Source organism: Eschrichtius robustus, chromosome 3 (assembly GCF_028021215.1).
Source record: "Eschrichtius robustus isolate mEscRob2 chromosome 3, mEscRob2.pri, whole genome shotgun sequence".
Taxonomy (NCBI): Eukaryota; Metazoa; Chordata; class Mammalia; order Artiodactyla; family Eschrichtiidae; genus Eschrichtius; species Eschrichtius robustus.
This window is the reverse complement of record NC_090826.1, coordinates 126,004,925-126,030,244: the sequence shown is the minus strand read 5'-3', so window position 1 is coordinate 126,030,244 and position 25,320 is coordinate 126,004,925. Positions and strand designations below refer to the sequence as shown.

General features: G+C 44.9%; 1 protein-coding gene across 1 annotated transcript; it reads right to left on the bottom strand.

Annotated features, from left to right (window-relative positions):
• Positions 1-206: 206 nt before the first annotated feature.
• Positions 207-23,858, bottom strand: SFT2D2 (SFT2 domain containing 2). The gene is made up of 8 exons (XM_068541207.1): positions 23,716-23,858; positions 15,745-15,831; positions 15,420-15,505; positions 12,162-12,243; positions 10,660-10,695; positions 10,514-10,572; positions 8,523-8,552; positions 207-6,672 (listed from the first exon to the last, which is right to left on the bottom strand). Exons 1-8 carry the CDS (start codon positions 23,776-23,778, stop codon positions 6,633-6,635), a joined length of 483 nt encoding a protein of 160 aa, XP_068397308.1. The 5' UTR covers positions 23,779-23,858; the 3' UTR covers positions 207-6,632.
• Positions 23,859-25,320: the final 1,462 nt, after the last annotated feature.

Below are 25,320 nucleotides of genomic sequence, written 5' to 3'. Positions count from 1 at the left end.
AACTTGAATGCTGGATGTATAAGAATAAACAGGAAAAATGTAAATAAATAAAAAGCTGGAAAAGTAAGATAAACCTAAAGTAAATATAAGAAAAGAAATAATAAAAGAAATCAATTATTGTAAAAGCAAGCACAATAAACAGTTATTGGACTAAAAAAAAAAAAAACAAAAAGAAATCAATTAAATAGAAAACAGACAACCAATAGTGAAAATCAATGAAACCAAAGCTGGTTCTTTTATTATAAAATATAACACATCACGAAAGTGCACATACACAGAAAACACACAGTGCAATGATTTACCAGTGAACACCTTGTAAGTACCACTTGATCAAGAAATAAAACACAACCAATACCCAGGGTCTCCCTCCACATCCTGTCCCTTCCCAATCATTAACCTCTCCATCCCTCTCAAACTAATCACTATGCAAACTTTTATGCAAATAACTTCCTTGCTTTCATTACAGTTTTACCACCTAAGAATGTGTCTTTAAAGTCTAGAATTGAGTTTTACCTGTTTTTATTAAACTTCATATAATGATAACATAGTATGTATTAGATGTGTTTGCTTGCCATTCACATATCTTCTTTAGTTAAATGTTCAAATTTTTTTAACTGAGTTATCTTTGAAACTATCAATACAATTGATAAACCTCAAGCTAAACTGATCAAGATAAAGAAAGATACAAATAACCGGTATCTGCAATGAAAGAACTGGCATAACTACAAGTGCTACAGACATTAAAAGAATAAGCAAATATTATTAAAAACCTTTCAGTAATTAATTTGACAACCTAGTTTACATAAAGTGACTTATCCAGCTAGGTGTGTGGGAATATTCCAAAATAAACACTTGAAATGTCTTACCTTTCAAAAACCTTCAAAACTGTCCTTAGACCTGTGTTTATCCTGAAGTCATTTGAAAGAGAGGCTAAACATATCAATTTATCTCAAAAAACATCTTTAAGTGCCTAAGATGTACACTACCATTAAGGATTCATATTAAAGACATGGTCTTTTCTCATAGTCCTGCAATCTTCATTTGGCTCAGTGACTCCTGGAAAAACAAACATGAATAAGAGACAACACTAGATTTATTAAAGATCATAATGCTATCATTTGTTGGAGGAAAAAAGCAAAAAAAAAAAAAAAAAAAAGAATTGTGATATTTGGGGGAAAAACACAGCTTACTTAACAGTAAAATTCTTTCTCTGAAATGAGTTAGTAAAAAGAAAACAATCTTCACTGTATGAAACAGCATCTCAAGGTAGGAAAAGCAGCACACAAGAATGCATTTTGCAATATGAAAATTTAGGTATGCCACCAGCAGCATTCAAAATTAGCTGAGTATCTATACAGTTACAAAAATTGATGTTTTAACAAAGTGTTTTAAAAGCTCATCATACTAAAACAGGCACAATGTTCTGAAAGTGTATAAATTCCCCATGGGCTTCTGAACATCCTTACCCTCAACTGCACAATCAGAATGTACAAAAGCAGCGCAAGATCAGAGTTCAGAGGTTTTACTTTTTTTTTTTTCCTTGTTCCAAATGGCGAAGTCAAGCAAAAACATTGAAAAAGGCAAAATAAGCACTTCTCATAGCAAAAAGACCACAAGATTGCATGTAAACTATGGTTCTCCTTTAAGACATTACACAAGGTTCATCTGTACTTAAGGCTCATTGCTTCTTCTTGCAGTATGGAAGTTCAACAGGCAGAGACCAACATTCTCTGGCAAGTCTCAGTTTGGTCTCAAAGGATGCCTCCCAAGGATCCACAAGGATATTAAGTCTAGGCAGCCATGTATATCAGGGAACTTTTGTCCATGCGATGTCTATTTTTTGGTGCTGTTTATTAAGTGTAGTGTCATTACTTTGTTGTGAATATACACATCAGTAGTAACTGTTTATTATGATGTTGTGGACTGACCTTTCACTCCAAATAGCCATGTTCCTCCTGTCTAGTGAACACACTCTTTCCTGCTTTCAGCTCATCCCGTCTATAGGAAATGTTTTGTACATTTCCAAGCCCGTCGTCAGCTTATCAGCTCCTGCTAAGAAGGACATAATTTTATTCAGTCAATTTACAGTAACAAAGGCTCTGATGGACCGTGGGCTCTGTTCACAAGCTCCGTGGTGAGACCTCTGCCGGTGCTGTGTGGGGCCCTTTGTGAGGTCAAGGGACAGAAATCTGAGCCATCAACAGCAAAGCTTAAGTGTACCAGGGGCTTAGGAGTGTCACCTATGCATTCAGGGTAGAACTAGAAATAACCGAAAAGCGGGACTAAACGCCCTATCTCAAGTAAACCGGAGGCAAGAACACTGCATGGCACTCTCTTCACTTGACAAAAAATCCTCCAGATCTCAGAATTGTATCAAATTATGAATTAGAAGGTGCTCGAAAGTCACATGATTTAATCCCCCGACTTTTTAAATATAAATTGCTAAAAAATTTAGACTTCTAAATGTAAATTCTTTTGTTAATCTTACCGAGAGCTACACAGATATCAATCAGTATTTAACTTCAGGTGAAGGTCTGTTCGCTTTTTAAAAAATGCTATCTGCAAGGAAGCTACTGCACATCTCCAAACTTATCTTAAAAAGTCTTGGATTTTTAAAACCAAAAGAACAATGCCTGTAATCTAGCAACATGGCCCTATAAACCTTAAACACTGATTTCTGTCCTTGCTGTTGATTTGCTGAAAACGAAGTTGAAGGATGGGTTGTGGATTTTGAAGTATCTGTAACCCTACAGCGGACTCTAGTCAGAAGTTATCTAAGGAAAGAGACGAGAAGGCAAGACTGGTGTAGGCGGCCCCATAGGAGAAGGACCCCACAGCCACAGGGCTGCAGCTCCATTCCCTAATTCATTCCACCAAGGCTCATCACACGTGTTCCAACACATGTCACTCCCGTGGAGCTATCAAAAGCAGAAGCAGCCAAACCGGTATCCCCACACCCCTTTTGTTTTTTTTTTAAGGTATGACCCACTTCTTAATTATCTTTTCTAACAGAAGTATCCAAAAGTAATCTTATTTAGATGCATTTCATGATTGTATTTCCTGCTCCCTGAGCATGCACTGATTAGGGTGGCAGGTAGCACTCAGGTGGATAACCCACAGTCACCATACAGGCGTGAAGCCCAGGAGCTCCAAGCACTGAGACAGTGAAGCCGGTGAGAATGCTCAGCTGCGGAGAGTGGTCGGGCCTTCCCAAGGACAAGGCGGCCCGTCTGTGGGAGGGAGGGAGAGCAGGAGCCTCGGGCCGGGTCTCAGCAGCAGTGGCCACAGGCACAGCCACGCAGAGGGGCTGGAGAGCCAGAGGTTCCCCCGAGCACATCGGGCAAAAGGGGAGACCTCTCAGACAGCGAGACAGGAGGAGATGGGAAGCAGCGAGTTAGTCAGCAGACCCGCCCAGTCTCTAAGGGGTGGGGAGAAGGCAGAGAGGGCCAAGAGCCCTGGAAGCCGGCTCTCCAAGTCTGGAGAGCCGTTCTGCTCCCAACACGGCGGTCACAGGCCGACAGGGCCAGGGAAGAGCGCTCAGGTCAGCGCCCCCACCCAGCTGTGGGAAGCACAGCCTTGCACGTAACACACTCCTTGTCTGCAAAAGAGCTACCTCAACGGTTCCCTTCATTCCAAAACGCAAGGATCTCTCCTTCACCCAGCAGTGAACGGGGTAGGACAGAAGGCAGGGGAGCAGGGAAACAGAGACCACGGCCAACCACAGGACCTAAAACCCTAACTCTCCACTCCTCATCTCACCCACGAGGTTGCTTTTAACCAGCACAGTTGCTTGGTAACAGCTTTCAGCACATCTGAAATGGATTTCTTACTCCTACAGTCCGGCAGACAAAAACAGGTAGGGAAGCAACCAAAGGGTAAGGCAGCAGAAGGAAAAATTTCGGAGTCTGGAAGATCCTGGAAGGCGGGATCACCCACAAGCTGCCGAGGTGTCCGACCTGGAGCTGTCTGAACAAACTGGCCACAGGCCTCCAGAGTTAAGGCAAAGCAGGAGCTTTCATGCAAGAGCTAGCGCCCTCGGCTGGTGAGATCTGGTACAGACCCCTCACCCGCTCTGAGGCTGTTCCTTCTCTAGTAATGGAGACAAGACTGCTAGCCTGGCAAAGTGACTGTGAATATTCAATGAGATAGTGCATGGCAATGTCTACAGTGCCGGGCACGTACTACCAAATAAGCTTTTTTAGATAAATTAATGGCCAGATATAGTCACCCTATCACCTTCAATGGTCATCCATTATTTCCAGGATTAAATAATAATACCCACCTTTAACCGAGATATCATTTACCTATGCTGGGCCCCATGCTAAGCACTTGACACGTTTCTCATTGACATCCTGTGATGATCCAGCAGGAATCATTATCCCCATTATTTTTAAAGCGATGTGAGGACCAGAGGTTAAGGAGCTTGTTCAACACGACACTAGCAGGTGACTGAACCACAACTCACCCCCAGACCTGCTTGACTTCACAGCCCACGTTCACCACCACTACATTATACAGGCCTGGTGACATCTTAATCTCATGTCTCACAAAGTCGAGTCCAGCCTCTGAAAAGGGCCCAGAGGGGTCAGCCTTTTAGGTGTATTACTCCAGGCTATTTGAAGCTCATAGTGACCAGGCTAGCCTCACATCAGCTCTAAAGAGAAGACGACTTCTGACCCCCTTCACAGAGCCCTTCTGAGATCTGAGCTGTCTCCTGGAAGCACCTGGACTGTGAAGGAGCCCCACACAAGCCAGACGGTAGCATCTACTTTCCACTCCTGGCTGAAGGTAGGTTAGGGGCCTCAGCAGAAGACAGGATGCCCTCAACAGCCTAGAAAAGGACCCAGTAACACTGGCTCCTCACTCTGGCCCCGTCAGACCTGTTCATACCTCCCCAGTTCAGAAGAAAAGCCTCACCGGTCTGAGGTCTTGGCTGCAGCAGGAAAATGGATTCAGCAATTAGCCACAAGCAAGGAGACAAGCAGTGGACCACTGCCTTTGGTTTGGAGGTTCCCAGAGCAAGAGCCTGAGTGGACCGGCCAACCTGGGTGAAGAACAGAAAGGCAAACCCAAACAGACTTCTCCTCTGGAGGTGACGTTGGAGGTCCTGTAATGCCAAGAACTCCAACGATCAAGATGGAGCATTCTGATGGTCAGGCCGCAAGATGGAGCAAAAGGGCACAAAAGGACTGATGGAGATCCTACAGATCCAAGAGGAAGCTTCCCAAAGGGAGAGTGAGCAGGAGAAGATACAATGACGTAGAGAGATTGCGACCAGAAAAGGCACATGCTTGGCTGATGAAAACAGGGAAAACAGTTACAGGAGGTAACATCAGAGCCACACCGGGAAAATGCGGTGTCATGAAGGGGACCGAAGCTGGGGCACCCAGGCTTGGGGCTCAGTTCTGCCATCGACTGTGGCTTTGGGCGGATCTCGTAACTTCTCTGAGCCTTGATTTCCTTGACTGCCTGGTGGGATAACAATCCCTGCTTCATCACAAGGCTCTTACAAGGACTAGACAAGATCAGGGACATGAAAGCACTTTGTCTGTGGCGAGACATCAAGCTGCAATATGGCCACCCCGCAGCCCCTGGTGTCTTCTCCCACTGTTTCCAGCACGGGCTCCACTGCAAACGCTGGGACTGTTTAAAGGTCACTGGGCAGGCGTGCCTACTTCCTGCTGGCTCCACAGCAGGGCTCTGTCTTCCCACCTACTCTCCCCTGGCCCCGTTCTAGGGGAGAATGGAAAACAAAATCAGTTTAAAAGCAAACATTTATAAATAATGGGGGGAAAAAAATACAGCAGAGAGCAGTAAGATTTTTCACCTCCTCCCAGGTCTTGTCCAAAAGGAAGCAGTAGTGTTTGCTGCTGCTGCTTTGTTCTCTCTCAATCTCGTTCCAGGAGATCAAGAGTAAAGATACGGGGCGGGGCAGGGGAAAGAAAGAAAAACCCAAGAGAAAAAAAGTGTGCACTGAATGTTAGAAAATACATTCCATGGGCAGGTGTGGAATCAGAACAGCAAAAGAGCCACAGCTCAGGTCTAAAAACAACACACATCACCAAAAAGTGCTCCTCTTCTACTTCAGTCCACGGCCAGACTCTCCACAGGCTCGTGTGCAGCTGTCAGGAGGGCAGAAGCACTTGTTCCCAGACACCAGAGTAGAAGCGTGTCCACACTGTGTGGGGCAGGGGTGACGGATGCCACGCTGAGGAACAAATCTACGAAGTCCCTGTAGACCCCCAAACTCTATCCCTTCCTGTTGCACCCCTGTGACTCCAACAGGGCGGCCTGTTGCCAGCTGGGAATCACTGGCTCCCAAGGCTTATCTGCTGCTGCTTAACAAGGTTTTTATTTACGAGAACTCAGTGGAACACCATGCAAAGGCGCATGAGGAAGATTCCACTCCATCAGATACAGAACCCACCTCTCATATCGTGCTACAGACATTTGGGTTTGGGAACACACCGTTGCCTCCCAAAGCAACCCTCAGGTGTTCAGAATGCAAGCAGCATGTCGCCGCAAGATCAAAGGCACATGTCTGTGAGACAGAGATTTAGAAGATAGTTACAACACGGTCCACGAGCTTCCATCCACCATGCCTTCCAAAGCTTTGCAAAACTGGCCGTATGTTATGCAAGACATACAGCAAAACACTTCTTCACAGCGTCCCTAGGAAGAAAAAACACAAAGATAAATGGGAGATCATCACTCCAAAGGCTCCTGGAAGTGGTAAAGACCCTCCTTGAGATTTTCTGGGCACCCAGAGTAGCACAGCAGAGTAGCAGAGCAGAAAGCACCTAGACCATGGGGTCAGATCTACATGGCATCAAACCTCAGCTTCAACATCTACTAGTGATATTATCCCGAGGAAGGGACTTCCCTTATTTGAGTATCAAATTCCTCATCTGTAAAAGGGCACGTCCCCACTTACCCTGTAGACCAGTCTGGGAATTAGTGCATTGAACAGAGTAGGTATTTAATAAAGAATAGCTACCATGACCATCGGAGGAAAAGATAGGAAGAAAGTGGAAACTATCTGAAACCGAGAAATTAGTCAGGACCGTGCACTTTAATATCAACAAGAATCACAGAATGCACCGAAAGCATTAAGTCAAATAGGCACTAGGGCCTTTCTCCTTTCTAAGCAGGCAGCAGAAACTTGTTAAGGGACATCCTGCAGGAGTTCCCTAGCACAAGGAGCTCTCTATAGGTACTGAGCACTTGCTACCCTGATGTATGAGCCCTATCCCAGGCACTTGCTCCTTGGAATGCAGTGTAGAGCGTGCAAGGAAAGAGTGAGGGCTCAGCAAATTACTGTTCTATTCAAGCAGGCACATCCATCCCACCGCCATAGCTAGCCATGTTCTGGGGCTTCTCACCCCAGTTCTACTCCTTGTGTTCTCAGCGGCATTTGTGCCAAGGACACTGGAGTCACACGAGGGAGGGAGGGAGGGAGCATGAGAGAATGCCTTCGCATGAGCGGGCGCTGCATTTTACTATCAAGGTAATTCTAGGTCAGCATTTCTTAAGATACACTCTGCACTGAAGTCCCAGCAGATGCTCTGCACAAGAAAGGGTTTTAGGGACAAATAAGATCCCTTGTGACAGCTCACAATACACATATTAAAGGACCTGGAAAGCCTATTCACAAAGCCACCCAGCTGCCTTTAACGTGATGGGCTGGTTAACTTCTTGTCTCATCAGTCACTCGCCACCGTCTTCCGATCACTGTCAGCAACAGCCTTGGAAGGCCTAAGCCTGCTCTTCCTCCTTCCCAGCTCACGCACATTCCTCATTGCCTCAACACAGTTAAGGAAAAGCCTCTTTTTAGTTAACAGGTCATGAAAGAGAAGAATGGAAATTAAATGGTGACCTGAGAACTGAGTCAGAGGCAAAGTTCACTGAAAGTGCTAATTAAAGGAGGTTTGGAGGTCAGAAGCTCAGAGCGAGAAGGGGCCAACCCAAGTTAGTTATCACGAGTCCTTTCAGGCTGTGGGGGGGGGGGGGGGGTCAAGTGAGTTGCTCAAGGTCACACTGTTAATTAGGAAACCCTGGTCCTCCAGAGTCCTGGCCCTGCTTACTTTCCTTTTATGAATTCTTTTCTGAAATGTTCCCATCAGTGGGATAGAGCAAGAAAACAAGCATGAACTTAGACCCCCTCCATCCCTTGCTCAGTGATATTAAGGTGATATTCACCTTTAGGAAAATCTCCTCAAACCTACAGGTTAAAAGAGTGATAATGAGCATATACATACTGTCTATCACAGCAGAATGTTCCCAGCGCCAGGAATCGGTAGACCTGGGTCAATGCCCATCATTGGTTGTATTATGGGTGGGGGGGTTGGGCATTAGCTTATTAATCTATAAAATAGGTGTATAACATCTGCCTACTCATCTCAAAGGATTTTCATAAAGATAAAACAGCATGAACTCTCTGAAAGCACCCTAAACTAAAAGGCCCCATGCAAGCTATCATCATCCCCAAATGACAGACATTATAATCCTAAAGACAGTCTTACCTTGCGAACGGTATGTAGGAAAGGCTATACCTACAATGAAAAACAAACAAAAGATCAAGTCAAACGAAGGGAGTGGAAGATTACACAGTGGATTGGGTTTCTGAGCTGCAAGAGCACCTGCGGTGATGTATCCAGACCCCCTCCCTCCTCAGTGTGGAGGGTGTGTGCACACGCGCACACACACACACACACACACACGTGCGTGCGCGCGCTGTGCCATGTGTATAACAGGGAAGAGGGTGTCATCTGTAGCCAAAGTAGGAGGGCAGAAGGCCCGTATGGAGACAACTCTGTCACCTCAGCCTCACGGGGTTACTGTTTTAACCAAATGAGCCAGCACCGTTACCTACAACAGGCAGATTCCAGATATCCAGATGACCTAGAAGCCTTATTCTAAAGGAACATCAAATAAAATCCAGATCAGCTGTCCTCTAATATGTTACAAGTTCGCAACAGAATACAACTTCTACCCGATTGGGATAAGTTTTCTGCTCTGTGCCTATTAATTTTAAAAGAAGAGAAAAGAGAACAGGAAAAGAAAAAAAAAAAAAAAACCCACTACCAACTGCCCTATGGATGAAAGTATAAGCAAGCTATGATTCTTTAAGAACCCAAGCCCACAGATATCTTGGTGGTCCCAGTTAGCTCAGCCCCCTCGCCCAGAACGGAACCACAGTGGGGAGGAAGCTGGCCACGCTCCCAAAGACCAGGTCTGGGTGTCAGGCAGGCTGGAAGCCAATCAACTCTAAGAAGGCACATATAGTTGGAACACATTAGGGTTGGAATAGGGCCATCTGCCTGTGCACATATGAACACTAAACCTTTAAAAACTGGCTTCAGAATCAGTCTATATGCAAAGAAAGGCATGTGTATGTGGGGACTAATTTCTGCCCCGAGAAGAAAACCAAAATATAAACATAAACCATCACACCAGGCCCTTTCAGTACCTACTACCACACTGTATGTGTCACATTAAAATCAGGCCATCATTCTTCTCCGTAGCTGACACTCACCACATACCAAAGCTGACCTACTTGGAATAAATTCCAAAGGGCATTTTGAAAGTACATTTATTCAAAAGTCCAATATTACTAAAAGGAAGGATGGGTGTTAAGCTTGCAGTCTCAAGATCCATTTCTATCACAAATAAGACAACATTTGATCCTTGGAAGCTTTAAAACTTTCACAGTCTTCCTTTCTTCGCATTAGAGCCAACATTTTTTCCCAAAGGAGATCAAGTCACATTTTTATGAAACTGTTCTGGCAGATATCATCCCTTGATAAACTGTGAACATATTATGGAAACGTCTCAGAAGCTATTGATTCCATACGTGCCACCACCCCCTTACTGTGACGTTGGACAGGTTTGAAATGGCCATGAACCTACAGCCCCATCCATGGTTTTGAATGATAATGTCTCCAGTGGTCCTTCCACTATGCTTGGCCCCTGGGGCACAACTCCCGGGTTTTGCTACAGCACACAGCCACACGGTTTTCCATTTTGTCAGTCACTGCTCCTCATCTCCTGCTTCCAATTCACTCTTTGTCCTTCTGTTAAATGATTCATCCCACCACAAATGTAACACTCATGATTCTTCTTACCAGTTTCCTTTTTCTTTAATGCCTGTTTGACTCACAAGCCTCTGTTTACCAGCCCCTACACTACTTCATTGTCCTTGCCCTTACCAGACGTGAGTGGTTGAATAACGTTTGTAACATCTCAAAATCAACCCTGAGCCCAGCAAAAATGCCACAGTGGGGAAAAAGCCTCCCACGACCACTCAAGGCCACTAATGCCACCTACTGGCGGTGGGCTGAGTCGACAGGCTTTGGGGCTCTGCGGTGTGATTTGACTTGCATCATTAAGGATTCTTAAGTTGAAAAGCTTCTGTTTTCCTAATCCTCCTACCCACACCATGTGGGATTTTATCTCCTTCAGCTGCATTAGTCAGAGATCGATGTGGGAAGGGACTGTTGAAAAGGTTACTTACCACGTCAGGGCCAGAGATTGCAAAATGCAGAAGATGAGAGCAAGCCCTCTATTGTGCCACTGGAAGAAAAATGATATGGTTACAGGTACGTGTGTGACAAGAGGTACACATCAAAAAGGTTAAGGAAAATTAAAATACACCCTTACCCAAAAGGCAGAACACAGGGTAAGCGCAATGCACAACTAGAGAGAGAAAGGAAACATTATTTAATTAATACAATGACAATGATAACAGGGAGGGGGAAAAAACTGTAAAGACATCATTCTTGACAAACTTACAACAACACATCAAACTGCAGTAATCAGATTCTGTGGTTATCACAGCAACCAAATGCATCCTTCATTTCAAAGCACTGAACCTACCCGAGCACCCATCTTTGGCAGAGGAGTTCAAATCCCAGTGAAATGAAACTGGCCAATAAGGATTCATGTAGATTAAAAAGAGAAGGATCCTCTTCTACTTTCAAATTTTCCCAGAATCTCTGCCCAGCAAACACAAGCACATTTCTGGTCCACCCATCCATCCATCCTTCCATTCCAACATACTAAAGTAGGTTAAACACACACCTCTTTAACTCCTGCCAAACACTAATGTCTGGAGTAGAAAGGGCATGTGAGGACAAAGGTTAACACAAGATGTCAATCTCACAGCCAGAGAGTCAACGATTTGTTTACATGTCACCTAACACTGTCCCTGAGTCCTTTCTTAGTAAGTTCTTTTTGCAAGAGACTTATCCAGGCCATCTACATCCAGGGATGGCCAAAAACAATTAGTAGTCCAGCTGTCAGTCATGCCTGTCCTCTCCATCCTGCTGTATCAGTAACTACTCAATAAATATGAACGAAATAATTTCTTGGTGTCGAGCATTGTGCCCGATGCTCTGAAAGGATACAAAATAGTAGCAAGTGTGGCCATGGCCTTGGAGAACTTACCCACCTGAACAAATGAGATGTGCACAAATGAAACTACAAAGTATGTTGCTCAAGGTCTAGACAATGCAATACTGATAACTGTAACAGCGGTCCAGAGAACGTCATCTGGAATGATGGGATGGTCCCATGGAAGGAAATGGCCCAAGGAAGGGAGAGGCATTCTGGGTTAATGGGACAGGAAGATAGGACAAGACTGAAGACACTGTGGTGAGAGCAGGGAACAGGGGTGCTGGGCCATGAGGAAAGCAGAGCTGCTTCAGGAAAACTGACAAAAACAAACAGGATCCCGAAGTCAGAGAACGACAAGGGGAAAAAGAGCCTGTGCTAGGAGACTTGACACCCACTTGAGAGAATGAACCCTGCGTTCCCCAGTTATTCCCTCTAAGCTCTCCTTGTGTGTGGCATCGCCCACCACCAGGAGGTGTCAGAGCTCTCTTATTACCACATGAGTTTGCCAAATTTAAGAAGCAACACCTTCTGGAGGGGCTTTATAGAACTGGCCGTACCTTAACACCAACTGAAACACAAGTCGGGGAAGAGAGGAAAAATTATTAGATGAAGAATGCCCCCTTCTGCCACAGTGGTTACAGGCATCAGATAGTAAGTCAAGATGAAAGGGAAAAGGATAGAAGTCTTTACGTTTAAGAGGAAAAAAATTGCAAACAGCAGAAACAAACACTCCTATTTTAGACATCCAGGTAACAGGCAGACCTTACCAGCACCATGATGGTTGCAATCAAACGCGTAGGCTCTACCATTCGCTTCAGCTGTTTCATTGGTCCCATGAGGAAGACAGTGCTAAGAGGCAAACACACATAAGCCGTTCAGACCAGAACAGAAGCACACGAGGTAAACCAAGGTGCCTCCCCATCGCCTCCCCCAGCTCACCTGTGGCAATAATAGCAGTAATAGTAGCTGACACGTGAAAAGCTGTGACTGAGCTAGGCACTGTGCTTCAGGGCCTTTTGTGCCTTATTCTTATTTAGTCCATTAACAATTTATGAAGTTGATTATAGGAACAGTCATCATACTTATTTTGCAGACAAAGAAGCTTAAGTCCAGAAAGGACTTGTTACTTATCTAAGGCCACCCAACTAGAATACGGTAGAGTGAGGTTGTAGATGCATGTAGGTCTGACTCCGGAACCACGTCCATAACCACTAGGTTAGAGGACCCCTCCCTTCCAGGTGCTACCTCACCTCCTTAACAACCTACCCATGGAAACAAACAAACCAAAGAGACTCAGGTAATCTAAAAAAGAAAAACCACATCTTACAGGCTTAGGTAGTTTCTGTTAAAAGGTAGAGCATTTCATTTTCTTTTGTAATCTCCAGAGGATAATTCTAATGTTGATAGGAATATCATCTGTGATGTGTGGAACACTTGCTAAGTGCTAGATATCACGTACATGATCTCATTTCATCCCCTCAACAGCTCTGTGAGTTAGGTATTATTACACTTATTTTAGAGCTGAGAAAATAAAGCTCAGAAAGGTTAATTTACTTATCCAAGATCACACAGCTAAGCCCATAAAAGAGCTGGCATTCCAACCCACATCTATTGGATTCCCAAGCTCCAAAAGACAGCCCCAGCTTGCCCTCTGTAGGGATGGAACTTGACAGGTGGCTAGTGAGAAAGAGTAAACACAAATGAAGCAGACACTCACGCCTAACACGGCAAGTGCCAGGGCCAGGTACAGGTCATGCTTCCCGACTCCTGACAGAAACGCCCCGTGTGGCATCACCCCAGGCGTAGCTGGTTTACAGCCAGCGTTTAATACAAGCCAACCAGCAGATGACATTAGCTACTGAGTGTTCTAAAAACAAAAATTTGTTAAATAAGTCTACCTCTCTTTGAAGTGCCATTAAGTTTCCATTTGAATTCAAAGCTGCACTCCCAGGTCAAGTGTTTGCGCTGAGTGCACTCTTGAGCCTACGTTGAACAAGAAGCAATAGCCAAGGGTGGCCTTAAAAATTAAATGCAGCATATATACAAAAATATAAAAGATTACAGGTAGAGCCACAAACTCCTAGACACACCCTAGAATAACAATTCGCTCCCTTTATTATTTCCCTGGGCAATGCTTCGAAAAGTTGTCCCATTAGGATTTGCTAAATAGTTCTTTTGTACTAACCAACACACCCATATATTTATGCTCAGTTTAGACTCTACATCATAACCTATGCTGTCTGCCCAAAGCATAACCCCCCAAAAGTTAGTATTTGAGAGAGCTTTGGAGGCAAGATTAGACATCTCCAAGGGCCAGCATTATACTATCATAAGAATTAATAAATTTAGAGATTATCATACTAAGTGAAGTAAGTCAGACAAAGAAAGACAAATAACATATGATATCACTTATATGTGGAATCAAAAGAAAAAAATGATACAAATGAACTTACAAAACAGAAACAGACTCACAGACTTTGAAAACAAACTTATGGTTAACAAAGGGGAAACATGGTGGGGAGGGATAAATTAGGAGTTTGGGATTAACATATACATACCACTATATGTAAAATAGATAATCAACAAGGACCTACTGTATAGCACAGGGAACTCTACTCAGTATTCTGTAATAACCTATATGGGAAAAGTGTCTGAAAAAGAATACATATATGTATACGTATAACTGAATCACTTAGCTGTACACCTAAAACTAACATAACACTGTAAACCAACTATACTCCAATATAAAATAAAAATTAAATTAAAAAAAAAAAAAACAACTTGAAAAAAACCAGAATTAATAAATTAAGTTTAAGCAGGTGGCCAGTGCATTGCACTTAATCATTTGGTTAACATTTCCAGGCAGAAAAAGACCTAGGTTTGGGGACAATTAGGGACAAGTAAGACAGAAGTGCAGCCCTTGTCAAGTGGTAGACTTGTAACAAGTCAGTGTAATAAAATGCTATCTGTGTTGTCACATAAATATATATGGGATAGACAGAGCCCATATAAAGGAGAAGGTCATTGATTCTGGAGGGGAAAAGGGAATTAAGAGAAGTTTCATGGAAGAGGTGACTTCTGAGTCAGGTCTTGACAAATGAGCAAGTACCCATCAAATGGGGGGTGCAGACAGGGCAGCACCCCAGGCACAGAAAACAGCCCAAGCAAAGCACAAAGACGTTTGGAGAAATGCAAGTTCAGCCTGGCTGGGGAGGACGACTCGAAGGGCCTGTCCTGTATGCATGCTGAGGGTTTTGGACTTCACCCGTTGAGAGGGAATGGGAAGCCACTAAGGGGGCTAAGCAAGGCTATAAATGAATGGCTCCACAGCTCTGTGGAAAATGGCCTGGCGAGGGTCCATAAAAGAGGCAGAGAAGCCCAACAAGGAACTCCTGTAGTCTTCAGATGAGCAGTGATAGAGGCCAGAGCTAAAAGCAGCTCAGATATCACCTTCTACGGGAAGCCCTCCTGTCTCCCCAGGTCACATCAGATCAGCCCACCTGCCCTTCCCTGAGCATTGCTCTCTCCATACCCTATTATATTATCAGTTTATATGTCTGTCTACCTGGCCAACCAGTGAGCTCCATCACAGCAGGAACCAAACCCTGCTTGTCCCTGAATCCTCAGAGCCCAGCACAGGGTGTGGGCATGTGAGTCAATCAGCAAGGGGCAGCAGCAGTAAGACTAGAGCAATGGAGAGGGCGGTGTTGTAAACTTTGAAGAAATCATTCAACTGCTCCGTGCCATATAAAATCACACTGGTACTACAGTTCCTGCCTTCTCCAGTGGTACTTCAAGGATGAACTAAGATATAAAAATATGTTGAAGTTAAAAAAGAAAAAATAGAATATATATATATATATATGTTGAAGTGATAGGATATGAAAGTGATGTATTTTAACTACCTCTTTTCTCTCCAAATCCTTAAAACTATGGAAGCATCCTCCTTCACCTCCCTCCAAACACAACACACATCCATTTTCCCATCTAACAATTGGCTAAGGTTAGATTTAAAAAACTGTTACCTCCCAAGAGATGCGATGTTACCAAAGGTGTAAAACACTGCGAAGAGGTACAGTCCCTTCCTGGGCACCCAGAGCAGAAGAGTTCCCTGGAAGGTAAGGCACAGAGTATCTGCACGTGAGGAACACCCCACCACAGCCCCCGAACCAGGAGCGCACAGAGGAACCTTTTCCCCTCCCCGCTCCCCTCAGCTCCCTCACCACCTCCCTTACCTCCCCCTCCTCTTATCCATGCATTTCGGTGAAGAGAAAAGGAGGTAGATGAAAGTGGAAAGATAGAGGGAAGGAATGCAGGGGGAAAAGATGGAGGAGGGGAGGGCAGTCTTACCAGCAGTGAGCAGAGAATTCCTGCAGCAAAACAGGCAATGAAGCCTTTTATTCTGGTGCCCGAGCTTAATGAAGTTGCCTCAACAACCTGAAATATTTAAAAAACTAATTACATACATGTATATGCATATTTAATCACCAAAAACAAAGGACACATACTTAAGTTTAGAATTTGTACAGAGGAAGGCAGCAACACAGAATCCTAGTTGTGCATAGCTACAGGGGCCCTCATGATCACTGACTCCAGCTCCTCATCCATCCATGAATCTCTTCTCCAGCAGCTGATCAGAGGCTACCGAGCCTCTGGTTGGACATCTCCAGAGGTGGAAACTCTGCCTCAAGCACAATGCACTTCACCAACAGTGAAGTGGATTGAAGAGATGGGCTGGTGGGACCCGAGCTGTGTCCCACAGCTGTGCTATGTCTCATCCAGGAGCCCAAAGTTCACGAACCAGTTCGAATTGCCTATGTCAGGCCTCGGGGTCGTCCCGTGTCCAAGAAGAAGACACCCCAGGACTTTGATTTCGCCCAGCAGAAACTGACTGACAAGAACCTGGGGTTCCAGATGCTACAGAAGATGGGCTGGAAGGAGGGCCACGGCCTGGGCTCCTGTGGGAAGGGCATCAGGGAGCTCATCAGCGTGGGAACTGCCTCGGAAGGGGAGCGGTTGGGTGCCGACGGGCAGAAGCACAAAGAAGACATGTTTGACATGTTCCGTCAGAGGATCATGCAGATGTACAGACACAAACGGGCCAACAAATAGTTCCAGGGTCTCTTCCATGAGGACGACAGGCATCCGGAAAGTGCTAACTCACCACTTTGGGTGCTTACTGTCTCTGCCTTGTTTCCATCACTGGAAATCATATAGAGAAATTTAGCGTTTTTGATCCTTGGTAAAACCTGTGGCACAAACTGTGCCACCACGGAAGTCCCTTAACTTTATCTTGACAATGTATAGGTATTATCTACTTTCCTACTCCATAATGAACTGTAAAATCATCCATGGAAACTTATAGATAACTTCTGGTTTCTTACTCCATAGGGAATTATAAAATTATCCAACAGATGCTATTGAGTTCAAAAGAGGAGCTCAAGAAAACTGTGGAAAAATAGTGAATGGAATGATCACTGGGTTCTTTTTTTTGAGTGCACTGTTCTTTATATTACAAAATTTTTAAAGTTTCATTGCTTTAAAGATATATGCCTTTGTAACAGAGTTAGATCTTAGAAAAATTATATTTGAAAAACACATGCATTCCATTTTTCCTAAAGAGTGTTTATTATAAAAAAATCTGTCTAGTGCTGTACTGTGTCATGTATGCTATATGTACTTTCTCTTGTTTTTACCACAAAATGATTTGACCATGTTTATGAGGAAATCACTGTACTTAGAATAAGATACCGTTACAACCACAAGTCAAATTATGCCAAGGTTGACCTCAGAGACTGTTCCAGAATATTATCCTATGCATAAATGCTCCACCATGTCCTGTTTATTATAAGTAAAGTCATCTTCAAATATCTTTGACATTAAGTAAGGACAAACATATTAGTATGGGATATTATGTAGCATGAGACACTTATATTTCAATTTAGATGATTCAAATTCCATGAGAATGGTCATTTATTACGGTTTTAATAATAGTAAAAGGAAAATATCTTTTGATAACATTTCCACTCTCTTTGATGTGGAAAGATATTAGGTGTGTGAATACAAATATGGCCATTTTCTCTTGGTCATTTATTAAATTATGTATTCTATTTGTTGTTATATATGAAGTAGATATTCAAATACAGAAGTAGAATTAAAGGATCCAGGCCAACATAAAGAGCTGACAGAAACCATACATGTGAAAGAAAATACAGAAACCTGGATATGTTGAAATCTAAAAAGGACCCATATTTAAGAAATTTTTGGCTATGCATATGTCAAAGACTGTTACGTCCAATTTTCTGCTGGTGTCGTAGCTATTTAGAAGTGTAGGTTGAAAAAAAAAAAAAAAAAAGAAGTGTAGGTTCGTGCTTCATCAAGGTACAGCTATGTGGATCCCATCCATGTTATTTCATTTACTGTCCTTAGAATAAGATGTACTTTATTATAATCACCACTCCCCTTTAATTAATTTAATTAGTCTTACATTGTAAATGAGCTTGTTTCCTCAAATTTTAGGTAGATACAATTACTCAGTCTTTGAGCATAGCATATGATTCAGTTTTTTAAAAATTGAAGTATAGTTGATTTACAATGTTGTGTTAGTTTCAGTTGTACAGCAAAGTGATTCAGTTATACATGTATGTATTCTTTTTCAGATTCTTTTCCATTATAGGTTATTATAAGATATTCACTATTCACTATAGTTCCCTATCCTATACAGTAAGTCCTTGTTGTTTATCTATTTTATATATAGTAGTGTGTATCTGTTAATCCCAAACTCCTAATTTTACCCCTCTCTTCTCCCCTTTCCCCTTTGGTAACCATAAGTTTGTTTTCTATGTCTGAGTCTGTTTCTGTTTTGTAAATAAGTACATTTGTATCAGTTTTTTAGATTCCACATATAAGTGATATATTTGTCTTTATCATATGAAGTGAAGTAATCAGACAATCTCTACATCCATCCACATTGTTGCAAATGGCATTATTTCATTCATTTTTATGGCTAAGTAATATTCCATTATATATAATTAATATGTATATTAATATATATTCCATATAAAATGGAATATATATATATATACACACACACACGTGTGTGTATATGTGTGTGTGTATATATATATATATATATATATATACACACACCACATCTTCTTTATCCTTTCCTCTGTCAATGGACACTTAGGTTACTTCCATATTTTGGCTACTGTAAATAGTGCTGCTATGAACATTGGGGTACCCGTACCTTTTTGAACTACAGTTTTCATCTTTTCTGGATACGTGTCCAGGAGTGGGATTGCTGGATCATATGATAACTGTATTTTCACTCTTTAAGGAACCTCCATACTGTTATCCATAGTGGCTGCACCAATTTACTCTCCCATCAACAGTGTAGGAAGGTTCCCTTTTCTCCATACCCTCTCCAGTGTTTATTGTTTGTAGACTTTTTGATGATGGCCATTCACGCTCTAGGCACGTGGACTTCAGTAGTTGCAGCACACAGGGCCTAGAGCACACGGGTTTCAGTAGTTGTGGCATACAGGCTCAGTAGTTGTGGCGCATGGGCTTAGTTGCTCCGTGGCATGTGGGATCTTCCTGGAGCAGGGCTCGAACCCATGTCCCCATGGACACAGCACCCCATGTCTGCAAGACAGCAGACCCTAGAGCAGCCTGAGCCCTTACGGCAGCCCAGGCAGGATGAGGATCACAACTGGAAAGGTGTGAGCTCCCCCAGGCAGGGCCCAGGGAAAGGGGAAAAGACAGGGGTGGCACTCGCGCAGTTGGATTCAAGGGGCACCATCTCCTAAGTCAACCAGCCAAGCTTCAGGAATCACTGCTCCTGCCGGCCTTTCTGGGACCCGGGAGGGCTCAGGCTCTCATCCTAATCAGGACTCTCAACCGAGTCTATTCACTCTTGGTGCAGAAGTTGTTCTTCAAGGTGCCGGCATCAGCCAAGTCACCCACATGTGAGATGGATCCTAGTTAATTAATGACTGCCCTACTCATCCCTCTCTGTCACCATGATTAATCCTTCCCAAGAGCAAAGTTGAGAGGAGGCCGAGATTTCCAGAAAAGCCCCGCTAAAACAAGGGAGCCTGTGAGTACTCCTGAGGATTCTTTCCCCATGTCAAAGATGACAGCCAAGTGTCTGCACCAGAGACCTTCCTAGTCTGTCAACCTCATGCAGTGGCCACAGCTGCTCCAAGTTGCACAGGCAGCTGCCAGGGAGACCAAAGGCCTTTCCTCCCGCCCAGCCAAGGCAGGGCAGCCAGGCCCCCTGCGTATTCATTCACCCAGGGCTCACCTCAAGTGGCCAGCACAGTCCCCATCTGGCAATGTGGTGACAGCTACTGACCACACATCCCCCCAGCTGATGGAGGAAGGCAGTGGTGGCAGAGGTTCCCAGGGTCACTAAACCGAGAACTCCCTCAGCCTTGACTGCTCCCAGCTCAGAGGGCTATTCTCAACCCTGTCTCTAAACTTCCTGTCAAACCAGAAGCTGGAAGAGCAGGTCCAGGGGCTTCCTCAGACGTGGCAGGCTTCACTACAGCATGGCTTCCTCCCCACTCAGGAGACAGGTATTTAGGGCAGGTTATCTGCCCCATATGTTCACACATATTGAAAGTGGGGCTCATCACACACACACACACACACACACACACACACACACAGCACTCACAGAAACATATGGCAACATATGACCCTACACAGAATGGCACGCTCAGGGGTGGTGACACTCCGGGGGAGTAGGGTGTTAGGAGCTGACAGAGGGGCCACCTGGTCCCACGTTAGGAACACCTCTCCCCCAAAATGAGTCTTGTGATGCTCTGTTACCAGTCTTCACTGGCACCCCAGACACTCGGGTTAGACCCCTTCTGACTAATCTGTTCAACCTCCCACAAGGACAGGAGAAAATCGAAAGCCACTGCTCTTCCTACTCATGCAAGCACCAAAGAACTAACCTTGCCAAGGTGGAAAAATGAACAGAGCTACGTGCAAGAAGAAAATTGTGGTAGTGGGATTGGATTGGATTCCTTGCCTGAGCATTACTTGGCATCAACGGAGACATTTTAAAAGATTCACCCGTTTTTTTTTACAGGATAAGCCGCAAGGTTAAGTATCAATTTGACACGGCCTTGGTATTTAGAGCACAAAATAGTCTCAACAGGACGGTGAGATGTCAGCTCTTATAAAAATTAAAATCACTCGTGACAGGAAGCAGTTCCGGTTTCTGCTTCAAAAAGGAAAGTAACACGTGGGTTCTACATGTATCTCAAGCTGACTCCCATCCAAATGTCACCCTATTTGCCAGAATGAGGGAGGGGGCGAGAACTTTTCATCTACGTGGTTGCAAGTTCTTTCCCAAGCATGCTTAGTCACAGGCCAGAGGAAGCCGTTGCTCCACTTGCAACTGGATCCGGTGAAAGCTAAAAACTTCTTTGTGCCGATTTGTGAAAATCAACTCCGTTGATGTAAAATAACTCCTTAAATTCATGGTTTCTGGAAACAGTGCTAGCGCACGTTTGGGAAATTAGAGTAGCTGGAATAGCACCTGGATGGAATCTGTAGGCAAAGAGCTCACAGGCTGTCTGACCGGCAGTTATGCACAAGGGTCCCTTTGACTCTGGGATGTGGAGAGAAGAGGGGCTCTTGCCAAAAGAAGAAAAGCTGAGAACTGTTCGGGGAAACAGGGTTGGTAACAGGAAGAAGGTGAGAAAGGAACACTGTGCCTCATTCCTGTGCTTTCAAACCGGGTACAATTCAGACCCTCCTTGTCCCTGCAATCCTGTAGAGAAAACATAAAGCCTGTACTTTCAGAAAGAAGCCCCTAGAAACTGAAGATTGAAGGTGGATTTATGAAGACCAAGTATCAATCACAAAACTCATCAAGAGGCCATCTGTGACTAGACATCACCAGGCAAGTTTTATAATTCCCCAGTTTCATATGTAGGAGAAACAGAACTAGTCATATTTTTATTTTTTGCATTAAAAGGATAACAATTTTTTTTAACATCTTTATTGGAGTATAATTGCTTTACAGTGTTGTGTTTCTGCTGTGTAACAAAGTGAATCAGCTATATGCATACGTGTATCCCCATATCCCCTCCCTCTTGCGTCTCCCTCCCACCCTCCCTATCCCACCCCTCTAGGTGGTCGCAAAGCACCGAGCTGATCTCCCTGTGCTATGCAGCTGCTTCCCACTAGCTAAAAGGATAACAATTTTTTAAAGCACTCACTTCTGGTGACATCTGTTTTTATAATTGAATGTGAAGAGACTTTAAGGCCACCAAGTCCAACTTCCCACACAAAACAGAAATTTCACCAGCATCCTCCAGCCTTGCCAGCCTCAAAACCATGGGAAATGTGAGCCAATCAAGTCAGTACCAACATTTTCAAGGAGGCCCTGACCTAATAAGTAAAAACTGAGCCAAAAACAACCCTGAGAGTGAATTCAGCTGGACACAAAATGCTTCCTGGTAGTTGGGGCTCAGGAAGTGCCACACAATGATGTACATAAACAGGAATCTCACACTCAGAGAGAGGAAACTGACAGCAGTGTTTTAGAACAAGACAGAAGCACCTAGTCTTTCTAAAATAGATTCTACATGCCTGAGCTTACAACTCTTTAAAGCCCTTCATTGTGTCCAACACAGGCATTCACTATTTTAGGTAAAAACTAACTCAGCATTTTATGTTTTCAATCTGTACTACATCATTCACTCTTGAGGGTCTGTCCACCACTTCATGATGATTTTCTAAATCAAAATATCTGCATCATCCCCACTGTCCCCACAAGAGTCCACAGGAAGAGAAAACATCGCCCTCTTGAACCCCAGCTGCTCTAAAACCTTATTGACAGTCCGTGCAACATAAAGCTTTAGATAAGCATGACTGTCAACCACATAAGTTTTCTTAGGCCCAGTCTGAGGTTTGGCTTGTGAGTTCATACAAGAAGCCAGAAATCAAGAACGAGGAACTCATGAAATTATTACCGAGCCTTGACCAATTAATAAAGGCAACAGATTTAAAAGAAGCCACAGGCTGTTTTGAAATGTCAAAAAAAGTTAAAACTCCAATTCCTATAACACTCAATGTCTGTAGTGTTGCTTCTTCAAGGTGAAGATTCAGAGAGCAACTTTTAGGGTTCCGAGATTTCATGGTGGGGGTGAAGGTATCAGGGTCACACAAAAGTCACAATAAAATCAGCGACCACAAAAGCGAGTGAAAGAAGCATACTGGGATAGCCACTTGAGACAGTGATGAAAATCAGAGGAAAAACTTAGGTTCCAACTTGAAAGAAGCCATATTATCTTGTGCAACAGCTTCATTTTACAGATGAGGAAACTGAGGCCCACGGAATACGCCAAAAAATAAAGAGAAATATTATTTTATCATTCACGGAGGAAAAAAAACAAAGCAAAACTCAAAGCACTAGAAATAGGAAATAAACATCCTATGTGGCTCTAGAACATAGGGCATTAATGCCCAAATTTCAGCTCGACCAAACCTTTCTAAAAAAACAAACAAGCGTGCAGGCGGCCTCATGAGGTCCTGGGCGTCTACGGAGTCTACCCGCTGTGCGTGCACAGAGAAACAAGATGTGGTCCCAGCCGTCCAGGAGTTCACGGTTTTCCTGGGGGTAGTTTACAGCAACACTGCGCACAAGGTCGGGTGCGAGTGTCACACCCCACAACCTAAACTGGGCAGGAACGCAGCCGGGAGCAGCCGGGCGCGGCCACTAGCCCCGCCTCGCGGCGGTCACCCAGGCCCCCGGCGCAGGCGATCTACCCTACGAGGACTCCCTCCGCCAAGTTCTCAGAGGCCCCAGCCTAGCTCGGCCCTAAAGCCCTTTCCCTGGCCTGCAGGGATGGGGCCGCCGAGCGGGAATGTCTGCCCTCCCCTTCGCAGATGTTTCTAGGTTTTGCTCCAGCTCGGCCCTCCCTTTGTGGGGGATGGGACGCGGAAGGCTGAAGGGTGCAGGACAAAAAAGTAAACAGGTGCCGACTGCCCTGTGCAGAGTGGGCCCTGGCACCTGGGGTGGGGAGTGGGGGGAGCGCGGGGGTCCGGAGCCCTGGAGAGGAGGGGGAAGGAGCAGTGGCAGAGCTGCTTTCCACGAAATCCTGTAAGTCCTGCTTGCCTTTCCTACCAGCCAGCAACCGGCGCCGGCGGAGCTGGGGGTGGGGTTCCGGTGTCACCCGGACCCCCGAGCCCCGGCGCGCTCCCAGGCCCCCCGCGGACCCTCCACCGAGGCGGGGGCGCAGCACCCTCGGGGCGGAGAGGGCGCGGCCAGGCGGCTGGGCGCCGCGGCGCACTCACCTCGGACAGGCCGCCCCGGTCCTCGGTGTCCTGCCCACTCAGCACCTTCTTCAGCTTGTCCATGACGGGCCCGATCCACCCCAGCTCCAGCCCCGCGCCGGCAGCCTGTTGCTCTGGCTGAGTCGCGGGCTCTTCCGGGGGCTCGGCCCCCGCCGCCGCCAACCACGGCGCGCCCCGCCCAGGTACCTGCCCACCTGGCGGATGCCTGCGCAGGCGCCCGGCGATCCCCGCGCCCGCCTCTAGCCTGCGCCCAGCCCGCGTTTAAGGGCTGGTTTTGGTCCGGGAAGGAGGGGCGGGCAGGAAGCGCTGGGTTTAAGGTCGACCACGCGAGGCTAAACCTCAATTTTGAGTCCGGCGCCGCGTTCCACACCCGAGCCAGCTGCCCTCCCTCGCGGGGCCCTCGTAGGCTCAGTCGACAAACGCGGAGTCCCTAGCACATGCGAGGCACTGCAGAAACAAAGACGGTGAAGCCTGGACCCCCCTCTCCCCGTACCCTACACTCCCTCTGTGTGTGGTTGCAGACTTGTAAACAAATGCTGTGGGGAATCCGCGTTGTGATTGTAGTTATACTGGAAACAACTGTTTAAAAATCACTTGAGGCCAACTGGAGCAAATTCAATCTATAACAAGCTTTGGGGAAACGTTAACAAGAAAAACACTACTGTAGTTCCAACTGAAAATGCATCGAGAGGAATGATTTGGGCAAAAACTTGAGAAACGAGTAGAACTTGGGTGAGGGAGTGGGGAAGGGTATACCAGATCGTTTTGTGTTTCTTGGATGGTTTGTTTTACTGACCTCAAACTGGACCCCAGCGCTAATGATTCTATGTTGGAGAATCCATGTAACCCCCAGGATGGTGCCAGAGACAGGACGTGGGGTCACATCTCAAACTGCTTGCTGGAGAATGTCTGGAAAACTAACTTGGAGATTAAATAGGCTTAGAAAAAACAAATCCAAGAGAGGTTACCAGGAGCACCCACTAGAGAATCTTCCTGCACCCTCCTGCACCCCATACACGTACACACACACGCGCGCGCGCACGGGAAAATATTTATGAAAGAGTAGGAATGCTGTGTCTGAATGGAGAGAATTTAGATGTTACCAAGAACTTGTTAGAAAGTATTATAAATCAACCTAGCAAAGGGATTTGCAAAGGACCCTATACAAGTCAGTCAAATGGCTGTAATTACACCCTTATGTGATTTCATCTTTATGGAAGGCAAATATGCTATGCATTATAATTTTAGTTTACTCCTGAAATCTTGAATAACAAATGCCGGTGCTCTTGCCTGGATGCTCTTTACCCCCTTGTTTCACTCAAGTAAATTCCTACACATCTTTCAATACTCTTGAAATATCAGCACAGAGTGGAAAGTCCATCCATAGTGGAGTTAGGAAGATCTGGGAGTTACAACTCTGACACCACCACATACTAGATGTGTGGTATTGAGTTACTTAACCTTTCTGGTCCTCAATTTTCTCATCTGTAAAATGGACATAAATGACTACCTCTGAAAGTTATTGTGGGAAGTAAACATGACAGTATATGTAGAGAGCCTGGAACATGGCAGGCATTCAGTTAGCAACTAATGGAAGCTAGTATT

Excerpts from the sequence above, each read along its gene's own strand:
- SFT2D2 (XM_068541207.1), bottom strand. The coding sequence starts at position 23,778 with ATGGACAAGCTGAAGAAGGTGCTGAGTGGGCAGGACACCGAGGACCGG. Across the intron at positions 15,506-15,744 it reads GAATTCTCTGCTCACTGCTG|GGAACTCTTCTGCTCTGGGT; the intron begins GTAAGACTGCCC and ends CTTACCTTCCAG. Across the intron at positions 10,573-10,659 it reads CCCTGTGTTCTGCCTTTTGG|TGGCACAATAGAGGGCTTGC; the intron begins GTAAGGGTGTAT and ends TTTTTCTTCCAG.